At 42.3% G+C, this 23,051-nt stretch overlaps 1 protein-coding gene across 4 annotated transcripts in view; it reads right to left on the reverse strand.

Annotated features, from left to right (window-relative positions):
• Nucleotides 1-22,594, reverse strand: part of LOC121545515 (rho guanine nucleotide exchange factor 10-like protein) — a 36,764-nt gene extending 14,170 nt beyond the window's left edge. Inside the window, exons 1-14 of one of the 4 annotated variants that reach the window (XM_041856093.2) lie at nt 21,944-22,594; nt 19,046-19,102; nt 9,722-10,009; nt 9,525-9,552; nt 8,992-9,056; nt 8,696-8,764; nt 6,620-6,922; nt 6,394-6,533; nt 2,410-2,490; nt 1,910-2,018; nt 1,190-1,371; nt 752-931; nt 488-604; nt 69-161 (exon numbers count right to left, since the gene is read on the reverse strand). In XM_041856093.2, the coding sequence (XP_041712027.1) occupies nt 69-161; nt 488-604; nt 752-931; nt 1,190-1,371; nt 1,910-2,018; nt 2,410-2,490; nt 6,394-6,533; nt 6,620-6,922; nt 8,696-8,764; nt 8,992-9,056; nt 9,525-9,552; nt 9,722-10,009; nt 19,046-19,082 (1,692 nt within the window). In that variant the 5' untranslated portion in view covers nt 19,083-19,102; nt 21,944-22,594. Of the gene's footprint in view, nt 1-68; nt 162-487; nt 605-751; nt 932-1,189; nt 1,372-1,909; nt 2,019-2,409; nt 2,491-6,393; nt 6,534-6,619; nt 6,923-8,106; nt 8,198-8,695; nt 8,765-8,991; nt 9,057-9,524; nt 9,553-9,721; nt 10,010-19,045; nt 19,103-21,943 lie in introns of those variants that run through there. The other 3 variants (XM_045209403.1, XM_041856094.2, XM_045209404.1) reach the window with 3 other exon arrangements.
• Nucleotides 22,595-23,051: the final 457 nt, after the last annotated feature.

Here is a 23,051-nt window from a genome sequence, read left to right on the forward strand (position 1 = left end):
ACAACAAGTATTATAAATGTATCTTCAAAAATATAAGATGCTTGTTTTTGCTGTGTCTTGGTACTAACCTGTAGCAGCAGGATGAACTGAGGGAAGCGCTGGATTGGTTTAACCATAAGGCCATAAAGAGTGATTCTGTCAGGACTGGACACTTGCTTCTTCTGTGGGGGCACAAGCATAGAGGCCAAGTCAACAGGGAGTTAATTACGTCGTATCACAGTCTACAGAGGATGCTACAGTATATGGTAGCCTTGAGGTGTCAAACACATTCTCACATTCAAATTCAGAATTAACCGTCTGGAGAAGAATCTGACTGACCGTTTCACCAAATGCTACTAGATAACATTGAATGCAAATAGATGACGAACTTTGAACTTATTGCATACGGATAGATATACTGTATCAGCAAACAATTCTACAGCCTTGGGAGAGGAAAGAAGTCTAATTCATTGTAAACTGAATGATCAAAGAGGAGAGAGTAAGCCACCTTGAGAAACTCCAGGAAAGCTGGCTTGGAAATGCAGGCTTTCTTGATGAGCGCCATAGCGTTGGTGAAGTTGTTGACATAATCGCTGTACACATCTAGTACCATTGACTTGGAAAACTGTGGAGAGAAAAATGGATACAACATCCAGTCATGTAATATTAGTGGAAGGATACATGAAAGGAAAGGATACATTTTCAAAGTATTCCAACAGGGCCGTGTTCATTTCCGTTGCGTGCCCTAATGAGATCCATCCTCCATACTGACCGAGGCCACAAAGAGGTCTCCGATCTTCTCGCTGAGGTCCCACTCGGCCACGCGGGATGCCAGGGCGATCTGGAACATTGAGTGGCACTGCAGGATCTCCCGCAACCGGTAGAATATCGGCCGGACCTTCTTATCGCTCAGGATCCTGCCCTCTGGCTCAAGCAAGGGCTTCTGGTACTCCTGAGAGCAGCGAGGAGGAGAACCAATCAGAGTGATGCTCACTGGTATCTGGTTAGCTGGATAAGGTGGACTCATCATCACAGTGTTTACACCTATCCAGTCAGTTCAGATCTACACAAGTGCTAAGGGGGGTAGGGGCTGCAACCAGCCACCCGGAGGAAGACCTCTGAAGTTAATGTCAGTGAATCAAAATGACTTCAGACTGTCTGGATATGGTTCACATTAAGTGTTGAAAAAATAACAGTGGAGGTCACTCACCACTAAGATTCTCTTGAGAGAGTCCACATAACTCCTCTCACTTTGTACGATGGAACCAATGATGTGGCGTCTAATAATCTGTTGGGTGGTAAGCCCCTCTGGCATAGGGCTCAGCTGGGGTGGCGGGTGCTTCATTTCAGACACCGTCACATCCAAATAACCAGCATCATCGTCACTCTCCTCTGTATGGTGACAGTGACATACACATACCTTTAAACTCATTTGCCTGTCTACCAATACTGCTCTCCTCATGTTCTCATATGGCCGGAGGATATAGAGTAACCCCACCCCAGCCCAGGGTCCTATTCATTAGGGAATGCAAATGTTTTGCAATAGAAAACAAAACTGTGTTTCTTATTGAACAAGTCAAGGTTGTCCCTGTATGTTTCAGTCCGTTTTCTTCCATTTGGTGCCCAATGAATATGACCCAGCCCACGCCTTGTCTCCTTGTCTGTAGTTGTCTGACACCTTCATGATGGAATTCACAGCGCAGTGCCTACCACAGCCATCTCAAGAACCGAATCAATGAGCTGTTAAATCTCTGATAAACGTATTTGATAACTGGGACATTTCACTTCTATATTTGTTTAACGTAGCAGCATTGACTAGTGATATTGACAACAACAATGATGCTAAAAACATGACACAATATATGAGCTTTGACAACTGACATCAATCAAAAAGAAGAAGCTGTAAATAATAATAATAAATAATGCTTACCCGTGGTTTCTTTTTTCTGCAGGAAAGAGACTTTACGCATCATAGCTAACTTTGTCTTTTCCAGTCCGTCCTTGGTGCCATTTCTCGCTGCTTTCATCAGCAGCTGGACCTGAAAGAGAAGTGAAGGAGAAGTGAGGGAGAGAGAGAGAGAGAGAGAGAGAGAGAGAGAGAGAAAGTAATGCTCTGTAAATATGTTAGGAAAGAGAGGAGAAACCTCAGAGTTATGCTTCCCCTTTAAAGGGACCACATCAACCAGCCTTTAGCCAGAACTAGGCAACTCTGAGGCTGTGTCCAAAATGTTTTGTGTTGCCTCCTATCCCTTCTGACCACTTGATACCCAAACTATCCAGATTACAATTATAGACTAGTATATAGACTAGTCATTTCACTTACCAGCGGTCAAGGCAGGTAAGATAAGGTAAAGGAGTCATTTAAGAGAAATGGGACACAGTCGCTGTCTAACAGTACTTTTACTGTACTCTACAATGATGATGCAGTACCTTGAAGTCACAGCTGCGCATGGCCAGATCCTGCTTGGTCTTGGCACAGCGCTCCTTCAGTCGCCACATGTCCTGAGAAAGCTAAGTTCATCGCCATGCCAATGACCCCCGACCCCACAAGCAAGTTGGAAGGACAGGACAGGACACCAGATCAGGTGAGCGGACAGAAGAGTTGAGGGAAAGAGAGAGGAAAGAGAAGGATAGTCAGGGCGAAAGCAAGAGAGGCAACCAGTGAAATCACAAGATGTGAAAAGGGTTGACAAAATGATGTCAATTGGAGGTAGAAGAATAATTGGTTTCAGAAAGTACAGAGAATCTCAAATATACACCTTCTTGTCATTCTCCTTAGATAGCCATTATAAAAAGACATTGGTTCTACTTGTTGAATTGTCTTTTGAATAGCCTTTCATTCAGCAAGCAAAGACAAGACACTTTTGTTGCCCTTTCTTAAAAAAGAGACCATTTCCACTTGCTCCTAACCCACACAAACACAAAATATAATTTCAAATATACAATTAAACCTTCTTTTTTTTATATATTGAAAAAAACATACAAGCATATCAACAACACCTCATATTATAAGAACCATACTCCTGCCTCTTCACAAAAACAGATCTTAATCAACACAGACTCAGGGAAGAAATCAACTTTAGCAGCAGCAGTGGGAGGAGCAGCAGTGAGTGGATGGACAGGGAAGAGCCAGAGAGGAAGAAGAGGAACCAAGAGAGACTGCTGACAAAGCCACTAACTACTAAACACGTGTATCACTTCCTCACACACCCAGCGGACAAAGCAGTGCATTTAAACCAGCTGTGCACAGTTCCTCCTCAGTATATAAACCCTCATACACAAAAGTATGCTGGAGTCACACCATGAGAGGGCACTAGACAACACCCCCCCACCCAACAAACTAAACTCCACCATGTTCCTCCACATGTATTGTTGTCTATAGGTATACTCTAGGGTTCCCCAACTGGCAGCCATCGGGTGATTTTATTTGGCCCTTAAGTTAAAAAAATAATACATTGTTGAACATAAGACTGTAAAAACACAAGCAAATCAGCTCCAAGTGATTTTAATTTGGGAAATCTGTTCCAAAGTATTCCCACGCGTAATAGAGAGATACACTACATTATCGAACATCTCATTCCAAAATCATGGGCATTAATATGAAGTTGTTCCCCCCTTTGCTGCTATGACAGCCTCCACTCTTCTGAGAAGGCTTTCCCGAGTGGCGCAGTGGTCTAAGGCTGTGCCACTAGAGATCCTGGTTCGAATCCAGGCTCTGTCGTAGCCGGCCGCGACCAGGAGACCCATGGAGCGGCGCACAATTGGACCAGCGTTGTCCAGGGTAGGGGAGGGAATGGCCTGCAGGGATGTAGCTCAGTTGATATAGCATGGTGTCTGCAACGCCAGGGTTGTGGGTTCGATTCCCACGGGGGGCCAGTATAAAAAATAAAAATAAAATGATGTATGCACTCACTAACTGTAAGTCGCTCTGGATAAGAGCGTCTGCTAAATGACTAAAATGTAAAATGTAGGTGTTGGAACATTGCTATGGGGACTTGCTTCCATTCAGCCACAAGAGCATTAGTGAGGTCAGGCACTGATGTTGGGCGATTAGGCCTGGCTCACAGTCGGCGTTCCAATTCATCCCAAAGGTGTTCGATGGGGTTGAGGTCATGGCTCTGTGAAAGCCAGTCAAGTTCTTCCACACTGATCTCGACAAGCCATTTCTGTATGGACCTCACTTTGTGCACGGGGGCATTGTCATGCTGAAACAGGAAAGGGCCTTCCACAAACTTTTGCCACAAAGTTGGAAGCACAGAATCGTCTAGAATGTCATTGTACTGTATGCTGTAGCATTAAGATTTCCCTTCACTGGAACTAAGGGGCCTAGCCCGAACCATGAAAAACAGCCCCAGACAGTTGGCACTATTCATTCGGGCAGGTAGCGTTCTCCTGGCATCCGCCAAACCCAGATTAGTCCGTCGGACTGCCAGATGGTGAAGCGTGATTCATCACTCCAGAGAACACGTTTCCACTGCTCCAGAATCCAATGGCAGCGAGCTTTACACCACTGACGCTTGACATTGCGCATGGTGATCTTAGGCTTGTGTGCGGCTGATCGACCATGGAAACCCATTTCATGAAGCCCCCGACGAACAGTTCTTGTGCTGACGTTGCTTCCAGAGGCAGTTTGGGACTCGGTAGTGAATGTTGCAACCGAGGACAGACGATTTTTACGCGCTACGTGCTTCAGCACTCAGCGGTCCCATTCTGTGAGCTTGTGTGGCCTACCACTTCGCGGCTGAGCCATTGTTGCTCCTAGATGTTTCCACTTCACAATAACAGCACTTACAGTTGACCAGGGCAGCTCTAGCAGGGCAGAAATTTGACAAACTGACTTGTTGAAAGGTGGCATCCTATGACGGAGCCACGTTGAAAGTCACTGAGCTCTTCAGTAAGGCCATTCTACTGCCAATGTTTGTCTATGGAGATTGCATGGCTGTGTGCTCGATTGTATATACCTGTCAGCAACGGGTGTGGCTGAAATAGCCGAATCCACTCATTTGAAGGGGTGTCCACATTCCTTTGTATATATAGTGTACCTTTGTATAGTCAAGTGTAAAGTAGGGCATGCACACTCAAATTCTACGACAACCAATACTTTTATTGGTTACGTTCTGGGATTGAAAAGTGATGTGCATTTGACTTCATAATGTTCTATTCATATCCAGTGAGCTCCAAAATTATTGGGACAGTGACACATTTGTTGTTGTTTTGGCTCTGCACTCCAGCACTTTGGATTTGAAATGATACAATGACTATGATGTTAAAGTGCAGATTGTCAGCTTTAATTTTAGGGTATTTTCATCAATATCGGGTGAACCGTTTAAAAATGACATAACTATTTGTACCTAGTCCCCCCATTTTATGGGACCAAACGTATTGGGACAAATTCACTTATATGTGTATTAAAGTAGTCAACAGTTTAGTATTTGGTCCCATATTCCTAGCATGCAATGATTACATCAAGCTTGTGACTCTACAAACTTGTTGGATGCATTTGCTGTTGTTTTGGTTGTGTTTCAGATTATTTTGTGCCCAATAGAAATGAATGGTAAATAATGTATTGTGTAAATAAGAATAGCATATGTTTCTAAACACTTCTACATTAATGTGGATGCTACCATGATTACGGATTGTCCTGAATGAATCGTGAATAATGATGAGTGAGAAAGTTACAGATGCACAAATATCATACCCCCCAAAAAATGTTAACCTCCCCTGTTATTGTAATGGTGAGAGGTTAGCATGTCTTGGGGGTATGATATTTGTGTATATTCTATTCTTATTTACAATATAAGTTACTCCAAAATGACATAATACATTTACCATGAATGTCTATTGGGCACAAAATAATCTTAAACAGTTTGTAGAGTCACAAGCTTGATGTAATCATTGCATGCTAGGAATATGGGACCAAATACTAAACTTTTGATTACTTTAATACACATAAGAGAATTTGTCCCAATATTTTTGGTCCCCTAAAATGGGGAGACTACGAACAGAAAGTGCTGTAATTTCTAAACGATTCACCTTGTATGGATGGAAATACCCTCAAATTAAAGCTGACAGTCTGCACTTTAACCTCATAGTCATTGTACCATTTCAAATCCAAAGTGCTGGAGTACAGAGCCAAAACAACAACAGAAATGTGTCACCTTCCCAACCTTCCCAACCTTCCCACCTTCCCAACACTTTTGGAGCTCACTGTATGTGAGCCTACACAGTACTGCCATCTTGTGGAAAATACATAGCATCAGACACAATGCCTACATTGATTCAACAGACATCCTTGGGTGTCATTAAATAATTGTAGCAAGTATTGTATAGTATCAAGGTCTGAGCAACAAATACAACACATAATATAGGCATTGCAAAAGCAGCAGAGTGGAGTTTACAAGACAAGAGGCTTACTTTACTACTGCTTCGGGCAACGGTGGGTATTTTGGTCTCGCTGTCTGACTGCTCATCATAGCTCTCAAACTCACTGTCACTCCAGCCGTTGTTGGTGCCATGATGGCTTTCTGGCCTCTGGACGTCCTCGTAGATGTCATCTGAAACAACAGGGGAGACATTAATCACACACACAAACATGCATGCATGCATGCACACACAAACACCACTGTATCAGAGTCCCCACCTTCCAGAGGAGAGAGGAGGCTCTCACAGGGCACGTCATCATAGATGACCTCTGGATGACTGGTCCTAAAGATGGCCTCTGGACTGGTCATGATGATGTCATCAGGGCTGGTCGGGTTGGTCATGATGTCATGGCGGTGGGTCGGATCGGTTATGACGTTATCGGGGCTGGTGGGGCTGGGTGGACTGTCTGTGCAGGCCATACCATCCGGACTTTGCAGGCCCTCCGGACTAGACACATTTTTATTTTCAGGACTTGCTGCATCACCTGGACCTCCTACATCAAGCATAGGGGGAGGTTTCCCTGGAAGAAAGAAGTGCACCATTCCAACCTTAGATAATTGGTTAAAAGGCTACATTGGGCATTACTACCACTCCCAGGTTTTTTCGTCATAAACAGAGTGAATAGCTAAGTAACCAGACTAAAATTGTGGGTTGCAGGCCAATAGACTACGTTCAAGGTTACTACAAGATTACCAAAGCAAGGTCACGAGAAGAGAAAGAGCAGAGGCAAGTCAATCTGGTGTACAATCCCACTGGATTTTCCTCTGCAATGGGTATTGTGAGCTGCTTTCTGTAGAGTATGCAATCACGGTACATCATCATCATTGAGGACGTCACATACCAAAGCGAGGTGTCTGAGGGAAAGTGTTTATGCCGGCAGGAATCTGCAGGGTGACCTAAGGCAGCGGCATTGCACAGGCATTTCTGCCCGGCAACAAGAGCATTAGAGACGGGAGTCGGTGAAAATCTCAACCATCCCTACGAGTCTGATTAGTGTGGGGCAAATTAGCTATGGCCCTCTCAGCGTTGAGAGAAAGCCTGTTTCCGTGTGGAAATGTATCCCCTATCGCTGAAGAATAGGATTCATGTCCTGGTCAATATAGCATGGTCAATAAATACACTCCTATTACAGAGGTGAAAGTGTCTGAATGGTAAAGTGACAGATCTCTGGCCCCTGTAAGAAATCCAGTTCTATCTCTAGCTCTACAGTACTTGCGTGTTTTGTATTTATATCAGGGAGTATTCCGTTTGCCAAGGGGTGTAATATGTCTAATATCCAATAATGAGGTTTGCACAATGCAATGTCTATTTTCTATGAACTTTTACCCACACTTCCCTGTATAACTAGGTATTTCTAGGAAATTAAAAGCATGACCAAGAAAGACGAATTCCCAATTTCCTAATATTTAAAATAAAAATGCTAAATTATTTTCTAAATGAATTTTGCTAGGCCTGCATTGGGTAGGATTTTGCTATGCTGGGTAGGGTTGAGGTTGAGGTGATAGTGACTAGGGTTGCAAAATTCCAGGAACTTTCAATAAATTCCCTGGTTTTCCAGAATCCTGGTTGGAGAATTCAGGGAATTTATTGAAAGTTCCCGGAATTTTGCAGCCCTAATAGTGACAGGTGGCTTATACTAGAGGAGCTTAGACTGTGGGTCACGTACAGGGTGGCTAGACTAGACTAGTCTGGTGTTTAATATACCTTTATGCAGTCGCAGAGTGAGCTCTGAGACCACACTGAACCACTCCTTGGCTGAGGTGGCTCCGTACGGTGCCTGAACTGAACAAATAATGCACACACTGCTGTGAGGACACACACACCACTGAGATCACACACACGTGGAACCTGGACATCTCATACACACACACACACATACACACACGCACAGCTGAGATCACACATGCAACTGAGATCTCTCATAAACACACACACACACACACAAAGCTGAGAGAGAGACTCTGCCTATGCACGTAGTGGGATCTGTAGCCTATCATGTACTATTGTACTCAAATAGATGTCTCTGTTTTAGAGCAATGATTACTCTGTACTTGATTGATACAGCCTTGATTTGACTGTATTTGATTGATAAGGCATCCATTTCCATTGGATCGATAAGGATCTGATTAGTCCTGGTTTGATTGGTTCAGTGTGATTCTGGGCTAGTGTCCCATGCAGTGCTGATGTCACATGCTGTGATTGTGTATGTGCTGCTTGTGACTCAGTATGATTGTAAAAGTAGGGGAGTGCACAATGTGTGACACCACAGCCCTGCTGTAAGATGGTCACAGACCTGTCTGAGTGTTTATGCGGTCAGCCTTTTTTAAGACAGGGGTGTAGTAGCACTCATTCATAGATCCTGCTGGAGATGGCATTGACAGAGATAAGGCTAGAACATTACAATGTGTACTGGCTTATGGCATTGTATCACACAATGCCAAATTGCCAGGGAAAGTTTTGTCTCAATAGACCATAAAACAACAAGGAAAAGTCAGATGTTACTTCTGAGTGTAATCATATTTTACAGTACATGTACAGTGGACCTTGGACCTACAATTTGAACTGAAAGCGGTCAAGACTGTCCCTTACCTTCATAAATGCTATTTCTTCTCCCAGAGCCCTCTGTATGTCCTGACACTCCCAGCTCAGAGCGACTGAAAAATGGACAACAAATATGGGCATCAAAACATCTGGGAGTGACACTGCTGACATGGATGGTTAATTAAGGAGAGATGTAATTTGAGCAGTAATTGATGTCACAGCCGACAATACAGTGGACATTGTGGTATATACCATAACATTACAGTGGACATTGTGGTATATAGTATAACATTACAGTGGACATTTTGGTGTACTGTATAACATTGTATAGCTAAGTTGTTCAGTAGTGTTAGTGACATTGAGCAGTAACAGTGACTAGATTCTCCTCAGAGTTAATGATGTCTAGTAACTTATGAGAACATCTGCTACTGTTAAACTTCTGCTCTCACCCAACTGAAACAAAGTTCGGGAATAAACTTTTGATGATATTACAGATAAGATGTTTGAATAAATATATTAATGGGTTTCGTCTATACAGTTTAATCATAAGTCATTATAAAATTAAAAGGTAAATATCCTACCCCTCAGGAGACCTTCTTCCCACCATCTCTGTGGAAAACAAAACACACCCGTTTAGACTAACTTATTACCTAGGTAAAAACAATGCAGGTCATAGTAGTCTCATTCTACCAGCTTATCTACGATAGCATGGCAGAGCTCACCCTAGCAATTATGAATGAGATCCAATGGGACCATGACTATGCTGAGACAGACTCACCTGAGCTATTGGAATGAGGGAGTGAGTGCATGCTCTGGTCCTCCTTTCCAGCAGACGGCCCTCCATTGAGCCTTGGCTTTACTGCTGGGTCTTGGGCAGAACTAGGGCCCATTGTGTTCCTTTTTAATGCAAGCCCCGCCATCACAGTGGCTTCAAAGCCCTTGGCCATGGCAGAGACAGAGTTTGCTGGTGTCGTACCGCGCTCTTCGTCACTGTTGTCAAAGTCAAACTTCATACCTTCCTCTTCCTCATCATCCTCCATCTTAGAGGCCCTGTTGGACATAGGCACTGGAAACATGAAGGGAGAAAGTTAAATAAAATGAGATATGTGCTGTAATAAATTACAATTACACAATGCATCTTAAGTCGTACCTGAGACAACACATTATTTCCAAAACACTGCAGTGATCTCATATGTTGTCAGTGTACTGTTGACTACCAGCTTATCTGATACTGATCAGCCATTTCTCTCAACAAATACTGTAGGTCTAAATGAGGTCTTCTCACACTAAGGCAGAGTACTGGGAAGATTGAGGTTTGCAACAGCATTTACAGTATACAGTGCATTCAGAAAGTATTCAGACCCCTTCCCTTTTCCCACATTGTTACGTTACAGCCTTATTCTAAAATGGATTAAATAAAATCTACACACAATACCCCATAACGACAAAGTAAAAACAAGTTCTTAGAAATGTTTGCAAATGTATTAATAATAACAAAACAGAAATAACTAATTTACATAAGTATTCAGACCCTTTGCTATGAGACTCGAAATTGAGCTCAGGTGCATCCTGTTTCCATTGATCATCCTTGAGATACTTCTACAACTTGATTGGAGTCCACCTGGGGAAAATTAAATTGATTGGACAGGATTTGGAAAGGCACACATCTGTCTATATAAGGTCCCACAGTTGACAGTGCATGTCAGAGCAAAAACCAAGCCAAGAGGTCGAAGGAATTGTCCGTAGAGCTCCGAGACAGGATTTTGTCGAGGCACAGATCTGGGGAGGGTACCAAAAACTTTCTGCAGCATTGAAAGTCCCCAAGAACACAGTGGCCTCCATCATTCTTAAATGAAAGAAGTTTGGAACCACCAATCCTCTTCCTAGAGCTGGCTGCCAGGTCAAACTGAGCAATCAGGGGAGAAGGGCCTTGGTCAGGGAGGTGACCAAGAACCCAATGGTCACTCTGACAAAACTCCAGAGTTCCTCTGTGGAGATGGGAGAACCCTCAGAAGGACAACCATCTCTACAGCACTCGGCCAGACGGAAGCCACTCCTCAGTAAAACGCACATGACAGCCCGCTTGGAGTTTGCCAAAAGGCACCTAAAGGACTCTCAGACCATGAGAAACAAGATTCTCTGGTCTGATTAAACCAAGATTGAACTCTTTGGCCTGAATGCCAAGCGTCACGTCTGGAGGAAACCTGGCACCATCCCTCCGGTGAAGCATGGTGGTGGTAGCATCATGCTGTGGGGATGTTTTTCAGCGGCAGGGACTGGGAGACTAGTCAGGATCGAGGGAAAGATGAACGGAGTAAAGTACAGAGAGATCCTTGATGAAAACCTGCTCCAGAGCGCTCAGGACCTCAGACTGGGGCGAAGGTTCACCTTCCAACATGACAACGACCCTAAGCACACAGCCAAGACAATACAGGAGTGGCTTCGGGACAAGTCTCTGAATGTCCTTGAGTGGCCCAGCCAGAGCCCGGACTTGAACCCGATCTAACATCTCTGGGAGAGACCTGAAAATAGCTGTGCAGCGACGCTCCCCATCCAACCTGACAGAGCTTGAGAGGATCTGCAGAGAAGAATGGGAGAAACTCCCCAAATACAGGTGTGCCAAGCTTGTAGAGTCATACCCAAGAAGACTCAAGGCTGTAATCGCTGCCAAAGGTGCTTTAACAAAGTACTGAGTAAAAGGGTCTGAATACTATTTTGAATACCTTTGCAAACATTTATAAAAACCTGTTTTTGCTTTGTCATTATGGGGTATTGTGTGTAGATTGATGGGGGGGGGGAAACAATGTAATCCATTTTAGAATAAGGCTGTAACTTATCAAAATGTGGAAAACGTCAAGGGGTCTGAATACTTTCCAAATGCACTGTACATATTATAATGAGACTATGTTGACCATGCAGCTCCCAAGAACTGGTTTTGTTCAATGTTTTAGGATACCACTCTGCTAAGAGAAATGGAAACATGCTGTAGTGCTGTAGAAAGGGTTGATATGTTACTGTTATTGCCTCGTGTGCCATCATCATAACAGCCATCAGCCATCTCCAGAACCATAGGCATTGTAATATTGGAGAGAAATATAACTTTGAATTCATTACTGGTTACATTTATGGAAATTATACAAGAACTAGCAGACAAAATATGGGCTATTTACAGTATGAGTAACTGTGTGTATTGTTGACCAAAGTTCTGGTTCTTTTTGTTCTCAAACATACAGAAAAAATAAACACTACTCTGTCTCGCACTCTAAATTGAATCATAATGAGCATGCCGACACAATACTCCACCAGCTCATGGTCAACATCATATAAAAGAGAAATGTGACTAGTTATGAGAAACTGAAGACATAAGCTCCAAGAAACACATACAAGCCCTTTTCGTACCAACAACTATTCTTGAGAACTGGTCTTATCAACCGTTTTTCAGAATTTTCACTTCAACCTAGTTAGAATGGACAGATTGCAGTCAAGTAACTGGGCAAGAATATCTTGGATATAATTGTTTGATTGGTTGGCTAAGGATAGTCCTTCTTGATGGCTGATTATATAAATGTACTGTAGGTGATTTATATACTGTAATCAATGTTTTAATAATGGGTTGGAACAAAAGCCTGTACCCCTGGTACTGTAGCACTCCAGCAACAGGGTAGGTGACTACCACATTAAACACAATGGTCTAGTCCAGCCATACTCAATAGGCAGACCACTGCAGTTTGCATCCGGACCCAGAACGGGGTCAATGTGGACCGCGGGTCCCGACCAAAAAACCACAAAAAACATTTGATTTTTTAAGCCTCCTGGCAGTCTTTGTAATTTTATTTTTAAATCATCACTGTACAGTGGGGGAAAAAAAGTATTTAGTCAGCCACCAATTGTGCAAGTTCTCCCACTTAAAAAGATGAGAGAGGCCTGTAATTTTCATCATAGGTACACGTCAACAATGACAGACAAAATGAGGGAAAAAAATCCAGAAAATCACATTGTAGGATTTTTTATGAATTTATTTGCAAATTATGGTGGAAAATAAGTATTTGGTCAATAACAAAAGTGTCTCAATACTTTGTTATATACCCTTTGTTTGCAATGACACAGGTCAAACGTTTTCTGTAAGTCTTCACAAGGTTTTCACACACTGTTGCTGGTATTTTGGCCCATTCCTCCATGCAGATCTCCTCTAGAGCAGTGATGTTTTGGGGCTGTCGCTGGGCAACATGGACTTTCAACTCCCTCCAAAGATTTTCTATGGGGTTGAGATCTGGAGACTGGCTAGGCCACTCCAGGACCTTGAAATGCTTCTTACGAAGCCACTCCTTCGTTGCCCGGGCGGTGTGTTTGGGATCATTGTCATGCTGAAAGACCCAGCCACGTTTCATCTTCAATGCCCTTGCTGATGGAAGGAGGTTTTCACTCAAAATCTCACGATACATGGCCCCATTCATTCTTTCCTTTACACGGATCAGTCGTCCTGGTCCCTTTGCAGAAAAACAGCCCCAAAGCATGATGTTTCCACCCCCATGCTTCACAGCAGGTATGGTGTTCTTTGGATGCAACTCAGCATTCTTTGTCCTCCAAAAACACGACGAGTTTAGTTTTTACCAAAAAGTTATATTTTGGTTTCATCTGACCATATGACATTCTCCCAATCCTCTTCTGGATCATCCAAATGCACTCTAGCAAACTTCAGACGGGCCTGGACATGTACTGGCTTAAGCAGGGGGACACATCTGGCACTGCAGGATTTGAGTCCCTGGCGGCGTAGTGTGTTACTGATGGTAGGCTTTGTTACTTTGGTCCCAGCTCTCTGCAGGTCATTCACTAGGTCCCCCTGTGTGGTTCTGGGATTTTTGCTCACCGTTCTTGTGATCATTTTGACCCCACGGGGTGAGATCTTGCGTGGAGCCCCAGATCGAGGGAGATTATCAGTGGTCTTGTATGTCTTCCATTTCCTAATAATTGCTCCCACAGTTGATTTCTTCAAACCAAGCTGCTTACCTATTGCAGATTCAGTCTTCCCAGCCTGGTGCAGGTCTACAATTTTGTTTCTGGTGTCCTTTGACAGCTCTTTGGTCTTGGCCATAGTGGAGTTTGGAGTGTGACTGTTTGAGGTTGTGGACAGGTGTCTTTTATACTGATAACAAGTTCAAACAGGTGCCATTAATACAGGTAACGAGTGGAGGACAGAGGAGCCTCTTAAAGAAGAAGTTACAGGTCTGTGAGAGCCAGAAATCTTGCTTGTTTGTAGGTGACCAAATACTTATTTTCCACCATAATTTGCAAATAAATTCATTAACAATCCTACAATGTGATTTTCTGGAATTTTTTTTCTCAATTTGTCTGTCATATTTGACGTGTACCTATGATGAAAATTACAGGCCTCTCTCATCTTTTTAAGTGGGAGAACTTGCACAATTGGTGGCTGACTAAATACTTTTTTTCCCCACTGTATGTAAAAGAATTATCACTGTGTGTCTTAATTTAATGAAAATAACTCAAAAATATATTTTTTATAATTTATTTCCGAGCCTCCTTTGGTCCTTGAAAAGCTCAGTCTGATCGTGTGGGCGTAATGAAACAAATGTGAAGATATTTACACAGCCATGATTGGCTGAAAGGATGGCCTAGAGCCCACCCCCTTACGCAGATGAAAAAGTAATTGGTCTATTATAATCAGATCACATTGGGATGTCATGATGTGGGACAAAAGTTCCATACTACCTCAATTTCAGTGTTGTTTCGACCTCAGTGTGGAAATATCTTTTTTATCAAGTTTTTAACTGCACTGCTCCTTTAAAAAAGGTCCAATGCAGCCATTTTTATCTCAATATCAAATCATTTCTGGGTAACAGTTAAGTACCTTACAACTGTGTCTTCGCAAAGGGCAATTTCTCAAGAAAAATTTTGCTAGGACTTTCTAGGAGTGGTCTGAGTGGGGAGGGGGAAACAAAAAAGTACCTGTTATTTGCAGAGAGGTTTGGAACGCTCTTTCTTATTGGTTTGTTAACTAATTTACTGCATGGATATGTCACCATGGAAGGCAAAAACTCCATCCCACCAAAACAGGCTGAAATTTCAGGCGACCTTTTCAAACAGCTTTTACACTGAAAGGGCATTAACATCATTTTCACAATTTCACAGTATTATTCAGAGTTATTACACAGAGTTTCATTCCAAAACGCTATATATACATTTTTTGCTTTTATTGTTTAAAGAACTTACGAAAGAGATTGGTGTGTTTTTTTCACTTTCTAATCATGGCATGGGATTGCTTAATAACAGACATGTATTTGTTTGAAATGTATTTGTTTGAAATATATAACTTGATTGTTTCATTTCAAAGAGACAAATAATTTTAAAAAATGTTTTGCAAAACGCTACAGTGCCATCCACATTTTGTTGTGTTACAAGGTGGGATTAAAATGGATTTTGTCAACGATCTACACAAAATACTCTGTAATGTCAAAAGAATAATCTAATATTTGTACAAAATGTATGAAAAATAAAACACTAATATCTCTTGATTACATAAGTATTCAACCCCCTGAGTCAATACATGTTAGAATCAATCACCTTTGGCAGCGATTACAGCTGTGAGTCTTTCTGGGTAAGTCTCTAAGAGCTTTGCAAACCTGGATTGTACAATGTTTGCACATTATTCTTTTAGAAATTCTTCAAAATCAGTCAAATTGGTTTTTAATCGTGGCTATATAGACATTTTCAAGTCTTGCCATAGATTTTCAAGCCGATTTAAGTCAACTGTAATTAGGCCACTCAGGAACTTTCAATGCCGTCTTGGTAAGCAACGCCAGCATATATTTGGCCTTGTGTTTTAGGTTATTGTACTGTTGAAAGGTGAATGTGTCTCCCAGTGTCTGTTGGTAAGACTGAACTAGGTTTTCCTCTAGGATTTTGGCTGTGCTTAGGTCTATTCCGTTTCTTTTCATCCTAAAAAACTCCCTAGTCCTTGCCAATGACAAGCATACCCATAACATGATGCAGCCACCACCATGCTTGAAAATATGAAGATTGGGGCAAATCCAACACATCACTGAGTACCAAACATAACGCTTGTATTCAGGACATGAAGTTAATTTCTTTGCCACAAATCCTTTGCAGTTTTACTTTAGTGCCTTATTGAAAACAGGATGCATGTTTTGTAATATTTGTATTCTGTACAGGCTTCCTTCTTTTCACTCTGTCATTTAGGTTAGTATTGTGGAGTAACTACAATGTTGTTGATCCATCCTCAGTTTTCTCCTATTACAGCCATTCAACTCTGTAACTGTTTTAAAGTCACCATTGGCATCATGCTGAAATCCCTGAGTGGTTTCCTTCCTCTCCGGCAACTGAGTTAGGAAGGACGCCTGTATCTTTGTAGTGACTGGGTGTATTGACACACCATCCAAAGTGTAATTAATAACTTCACCATGTTCAAAGGGATATTCAATGTCTGCTTTTTTTTGTAAGGCATTGGAAAACCTCCCTGGTCTTTGTGGTTGAACCGGTGTTTGAAATTCACTGCTAGACTGAGGGACCTTACAGATAATTGTATGTGTGGGGTAGAGATTATGTATTCATAGAAAATTCATGTTAAACACTATTATTGCACACAGAGTGAGTCCATGCTACTTATTAAGTGATTTGCTAAGCAAATGCTTTACTCCAGAACTTATTTAGGCTTGCCATAACAAAGGGGTTGAATACTTATTGACTCAAGACATTTCACCTTTTAATTTTAATTAATTTGTAAAAAAATCTAAAAACATACTTTTTGTGTTGTGTGTAGGCCGGTCACGCAAAATCTCAATTTAATCAATTTTAAATTCTGGCTGTAACACCAACAAAATGTGGAAAAAGTCAAGAGGTGTGAATACTTTCTGAAGGCACTGTATATATCTGCCTCACTCTCAGATAAATAAGTAGTACTGCTAGGTTTTACACCGTCAAACGCAACAAATAACTACATTTTTAATAAACAACTAATGATACATTTGTGACATCAATATATATATATATTTTTTTAATTCAAAAATTAATCAATACAGTAACATGAGATCTGTATGGAAAACATTTATATTTGACATTTTAGTCATTTAGCAGATGCTCTTATCCAGAGCGACTTACAGTTAGTGCATTCAGCTTAAAATAGTTAGGTGAAACAACCACATAATCACAGTCAAATATACAGTATACGAATATTCCATTCCATTCCAATACACATCTAAAATCTATGAATTAAGATCTGAGAACAGTCATATTTTATACACACACACACACACACACGAAGGTACCCATAAAATAATTTCTATTGAAAAAACACAAACATGAAAAATTGGTGGATATAGCATTTTGGAAATAAACTCTTCATATATACAACACAGGAAAATCATGTTTTTTGACTGCACTGAGCAATTAAGAAACTCAGTCGGGCTTTCAACTTACTGTTGAAAGTTGTAATAATAGAATGCACAAGTTGCAATTTTGAAATTTGGTAGTGCATCAGCAGTTTTCCTCTTGTTATGTCAGTCATTGCAGACCTTAGAATGCTAATTAAAAAAGTTAGCTGACATGGGTTAGTTGATCAACTGTCATAATTAAGCTAGGTTTTGTAGCCCATTGATTTTGCTGTAATGTTTGACACACATAAGACATGGCAAAATGTGTAGAATTGCAGGAAATAAGCTTTAAACATGCTCACCTTTGTCTCTGCCAACAAGAGGGGTGTGAACAGTTTGTGTCATGGACCGTGCTTGTGGCCATAGAAATAGACGTGGTGCAGGTTGCTGAGGGGGTGGGGGGGTTGTTACTACGCCGATAAATGACAATATCCATGCAGACCTTTGGCACCGAGGAAATTTGTGTGACTGGTCCTTCTCAAATAGTATTTGAGTGCCCCTTGTCTAGCCGCTATAGGTCTAGCGGATTATAGGTCATAGTGGTGCCAAGTCTAATAAGGAAAACAGTCGAAGGGCATGACTAAACCTTAACATACGGGAGCATTTGGCTTTAAGGAGCGTAGGAATAACGTCACCTTGCTCACTTACCTGACATCAATCAGTAACTTAGCAATATAAATCCCAGGACTCTTGGCCCTGTAGATGACAGTGGCTAACTGACACGCCACGCACTGTTATTCTGCTCCATTAAACCTTACCCTGCCTAAAAAATTATTAAACTTTAACAGGTACATTGATGCTAAGTTGATGGCCATCCTCTTTCATGCCACAAAAACTATAGGAGCAATGGACCTACCTAAAAGAGAAGCATGTCATGTCAGGGCCTAACATTGCTCTGGCTAGTGCATGTTAACTGCCCATTGGCCTATTCTTAGCAGGTGGATTCGTTTGGAGGGTATAAGGCATGACATATGGCCCGGGTGGCAGCAGGATTCCTTCTGACGCAGCATATGGTCAGTAGGCTAAGGCCCCATGCCGGGAGCTCTCACCTTTTCCCCTAGCCCTGAAGGGATTAGGTAGCTCCAAACCGTAGCCTGAAGCCTTAGCTGCCAGGACGTTATCTCAGTGAAGTCAATGACAGCACTGCACTCTTACTTACTTACTTACTTTATTGTCCCCATGGGGAAATTTTGTTGCAGTGTCATGTACACATTTAAAGTGGCATTAAATACAAAACTCTCTGTTTGTCTGGGACAGGTTCCTTGTTTAATGTTTGAGTGTACAGATTCCTCAGGTCCCACGTAACACTAGTACTGTTGCTGCTGCTGCTATGTCACTGTGTGGCTGCTGACCTAATTTAAGTCACTGTCTGTCTCCACATTGTTACCAAATTGGGTTTGTAAGGAATGCTTCTCAGATGGAACTTCTGCTTGAGGAAGCACAAATATATTCACAAATCCTTTACCACACATAAATATACAGTACATGAATATACACTTATCTCCCACCTCTGCTTCATTGTGGTTACATAGTACTAATTGCTTTGTAATTGTATATAAATGGAGTTGTTACTGAACAGTTCTCATAACTCTTGTTTTTTTATGACTGTGTTCTAATAAGATTTTTCCTAAATATCCTCTTTGTAAGGCAGAAATATACAGCACATACTGATACTGAAGATAGTAGAAACTCACCTGAGGTTGGAGGGATGAGGGGGGGTAGAGAAGCCATTGGTGTTCACATCAGCCTCTCTGTAAAAACAAATCAACCCATTGAATGTACAATCACTGAGAACATTTTTTAACCTGATACGATGTGACAAAATGTCAATATCAGATTTGCTCTGATATAGATTTTTGAGGCCATTGGACTTTTGGGTTTCATAATGAGCTTTTTGAAAGTCTCAGCATACAAGCTTGTTTTTCTTGTAAATATCCATAAATGTTACATCACTGACTTATGGTAACATAGTTTGCCGGGGTTAACTATCCAGTAAACAACTTCCTGAACGCTTGTTGCTGCATGTCATGATGACTAAACACTGAACAACTCAGTCACATGGTCTGTAATAGTTGACACGTCACCTCTCTCAACCTCAAACCTACACTTATCAAGACGGCCTATGTGGAGACTCCCCGGACATCTAGTACCGGGTCGGACGCCCCTTTGCCTCCAGAACAGCCTGAATTCTTCTAGGGCATTCTACACGGTGTCAGAAACATTCCACAGGGATGTTGGTCCATGCTGACGCGATAGCATCACGCAGTTGCTGCAGATTGGAAGGCGGTACATTCATGCTGCGAACAGCCCGTTCCATCTCATCTCAAAGATGCTCTATTGGGTTGAGGTCTGGGGACTGCGCAGGCCACTCAAGATAACTGAACTCGCTGTCAAGTTCCAGACAATGTTTTTCCACTCTTCAGTTGTCTAGTGTTGGTGATCGCGTGCCCACTGGAGCCACTTCTTGTAGTTTTTAGCTGATAGGAGTGGAACCCGGTGTGGTCGTCTGCTGCCATAGCCCATCCATGACAAGGATCAACGAGTTGTGAGTTCCAAGATGCCATTCTGCACACCACTGTTGAACTGCGCCCTTATTTGTCTGTTTGTGGCCCGCCTGTTAGCTTGCACGATTCTTGCCATTCTCCTTCGATCTCTCTCATCAACGAGCTGTTTTCGCCCATTCTCTGTAAACCCTAGACACTGTGGTGCGTTAAAAGCCCAGGAGGGCGTCCATTTCTGAGATACAGGATCCAGGGCGCATGGCACCGACGATCATCAAGGTCACTAATTTTGCCCATTCTAACGTTCAATCGAACAGTAACTGAATGCCTTGATGCCTGTCTGCCTGCTTTATATATCCATTTTCATGAACGGGCTGGTGTACCTAATAAACTGTCAGGTGAGTGTATATGTGCAGTCCAAACACACACACACACGTACACCTGGCGGCAGTTCCATGCATGCTCGCAGTTGACTGTTCTGCCATAGGCTACCTGAGTGTGTTACATTCCTAAGTGTGTGGCAGATCCAGACATGCAGTACAGACTGACTTCAGTCCACCATGAGCTGGGCAAGGCAGGCAGAAACCATAAACACATCCTAACACAGGATGACTATCAGCTCAGGCATGAAACATCGTAAATGCTCCTCATTAATGATTAACAAATCAAAATGGCTCCCAACTAGGTGGACCTTTTAATTCTAAAGACACACCTACACTGTGGTCAAAGGGCTTCATTCAAAGAACGCTTATCAAAAAAACTAATGGCTGTAGCTGAATGCAAACATTCTGGTAAATGAAGGTGGTATCAGCGTGCTCTTTGAGGGGGCGTATTGAACTTCTAGCTCTCACACTCCAGGGAGGATCATTCCTGGGCTGTGTCCCAAATGGCACCTCATTCCCTATATAGTGCACTACTTTTGAACAGAGACCATAGGCCCATAGAGTAGTGCACTATATAGGGCATAGGGTGCCATTTGGGACGCAGCTCTGATGAATAATTCACAAGGCTATGGGGAGAAGGACGCCCATAGATGGAGTGGTCTTATGAATAGACCCCAGCAGAGAGAAACCTCTGATCTACAGTCAGTATGAGAACAGAGAACAGCGCATGGATTGTTTGGCTGAAGGGAACCCTAGTCAGTGGCTGATTCCATACTCCCACACCAAGGACATTACTCAATCGAAACCTCTATCCCGGTTTCTGGGACGTATGTTGCAAACATCACTACCCCACTGCAGCAAGAAAGCATGTAAAAACTACTGACAACATGTGTTGCAGCGGCAACAGCGAAGTGTTAATAGTGCATGTGTGTGTCACTTTTAATATTAATATCTATAACTATATTCAACTAGTAGATTAGTTGTGTTTGTATTTAAAGTAATAAGGGTGGTTAATGTATTTAGTCAGGGACAAGAGCTTTGACTACTGTGCAATAGTCAGTTCTGCTTGATCAAACATAAGAGTCAGACAATACTGTGAGAATGAAAATTAATCTGCATAATTTTATGACCAGCAATTAAGTTTTACATTTCAAAATGCACCACATAACATTGCAACAAAATATGCCCACACATGACATTTCCCAGACTTTATGAGAGCATGACAGACCACATGCATCAATAAAGGTGATAGCTGTTCTTACAGCAGGTGCTGCAAACCAATGTTTCCCATGTCATCCCATCCAAAGATGTGAAAATATTATGATACTGTTGTACTATACATCATTACACCTAGACTTATCTCCCTAAGTAAAACCACTGGATATTTTATAATAAGATACTTACACCTCTCTCTCTCCCTCCAGCAGTCGAAGGGACTCACCTCAGGCATTTAAAGACCCTGTGCAGTATTGCAGACTTATGTTTTTCCTCTGAATTTGTTATCTACAATATTTTCAGAATGCACTTCTCCTCAAAATGGGTTGCTCTGTAAACCTATCAAGTGCACCAGGTCACTCTCCTGAAATCTGGAGGTCACCCCCCACCACACACACCTCCCCATCCTCAGTAGTGGGGTCCAAGCTTTGTTGCAATGTGATGATGCAGAGAAACATAGCGTATTGTACAGCCACAGACAATGAGATCTCACCTCCTTGTTCTCTGTAAAGATAGCCACCAGCCAGCCAAACGCCTTCCTTCAGCCCTTAATCCCAAGGACTCTCCTCTGCACACCCACAAGCGTTAACAACGAAGCCGGTTTGTCGAGTCTGCACCACCCATCCCTAATACCCTCACTTGACTTGATGACCAAGCACCATCCCTGAAGCTAAATCCAAGGAGGGTTGTAGATGTCCTCTGTACGGTTCACTCTCACACAACAGGGTTAGCCCTGAGCTCCTGGCTCTATCCACACAAAGGCTGTCACTAGTTGCTGCTCCCACACTAGGATCAGGAAACTATCCTCTCTCTATGCTTTAGCGCTCTCCCGCCCTCCCTTTTCCTCCTTCTCTCCCCGCAGTGCGATGTTAACAGGCACAGCCCTACACTACAGAGGCATAAATGCGCTCAACACCCCACCAGCCAATCAGGAGCACAGGGTCAGCATTTCCACCAATCACAGATTTGTGTGAATCCTGGTACATCATTCTTAAGACATGTGGGCTGAGCTACGATAAGGAAGAGATTAATGGTCGAGTTCGTTTTGGATGGCCCGGTGCCCCACGTGAATGGAGATTTATCTTAAGGACCAATGGAATGATCTAAAATGAACAAACTCTGCCTACACTGGGCACCGGGCCATGCAAAACAAACTCGACCATTGTCAGACGTCAGAGGCAAGACTGCCACCTATAGGCCTGCACTAAATTACACAGGCATTTTGAAAAATATTTTTTATTTTTTATTTAACATTTATTTAACATTATAATGTTGTCACTAAGCTTACCCTATCATAAAACTCCAAGGTTGTATTTTTTATACATTGTCTACAATGTATAGCTCCAAATATGTTTCAAACTTTCAGTCATTCTGAATTTCAGTGGTAACATTTCCCAAGTCCGTTCCCTAAATTTACCAAACAAAGTGGCAGGGTCAGGCTGTTGAAATTAACAGTTAAAACGTATGTCATTCACTGACATTGAGCAATTAGCTCTGGCCAAAGAATTGTTTTAACTAAATCCCCTTTAATCTGTGGCTCTATCCTAAATAATATGGTCCTCTGTAGCTCAGCTGGTAGAGCACGGCGCTTGTAACGCCAA

The sequence above is a fragment of the Coregonus clupeaformis genome, chromosome 30, assembly GCF_020615455.1.
Source record: "Coregonus clupeaformis isolate EN_2021a chromosome 30, ASM2061545v1, whole genome shotgun sequence".
Classification (NCBI taxonomy): Eukaryota; Metazoa; Chordata; class Actinopteri; order Salmoniformes; family Salmonidae; genus Coregonus; species Coregonus clupeaformis.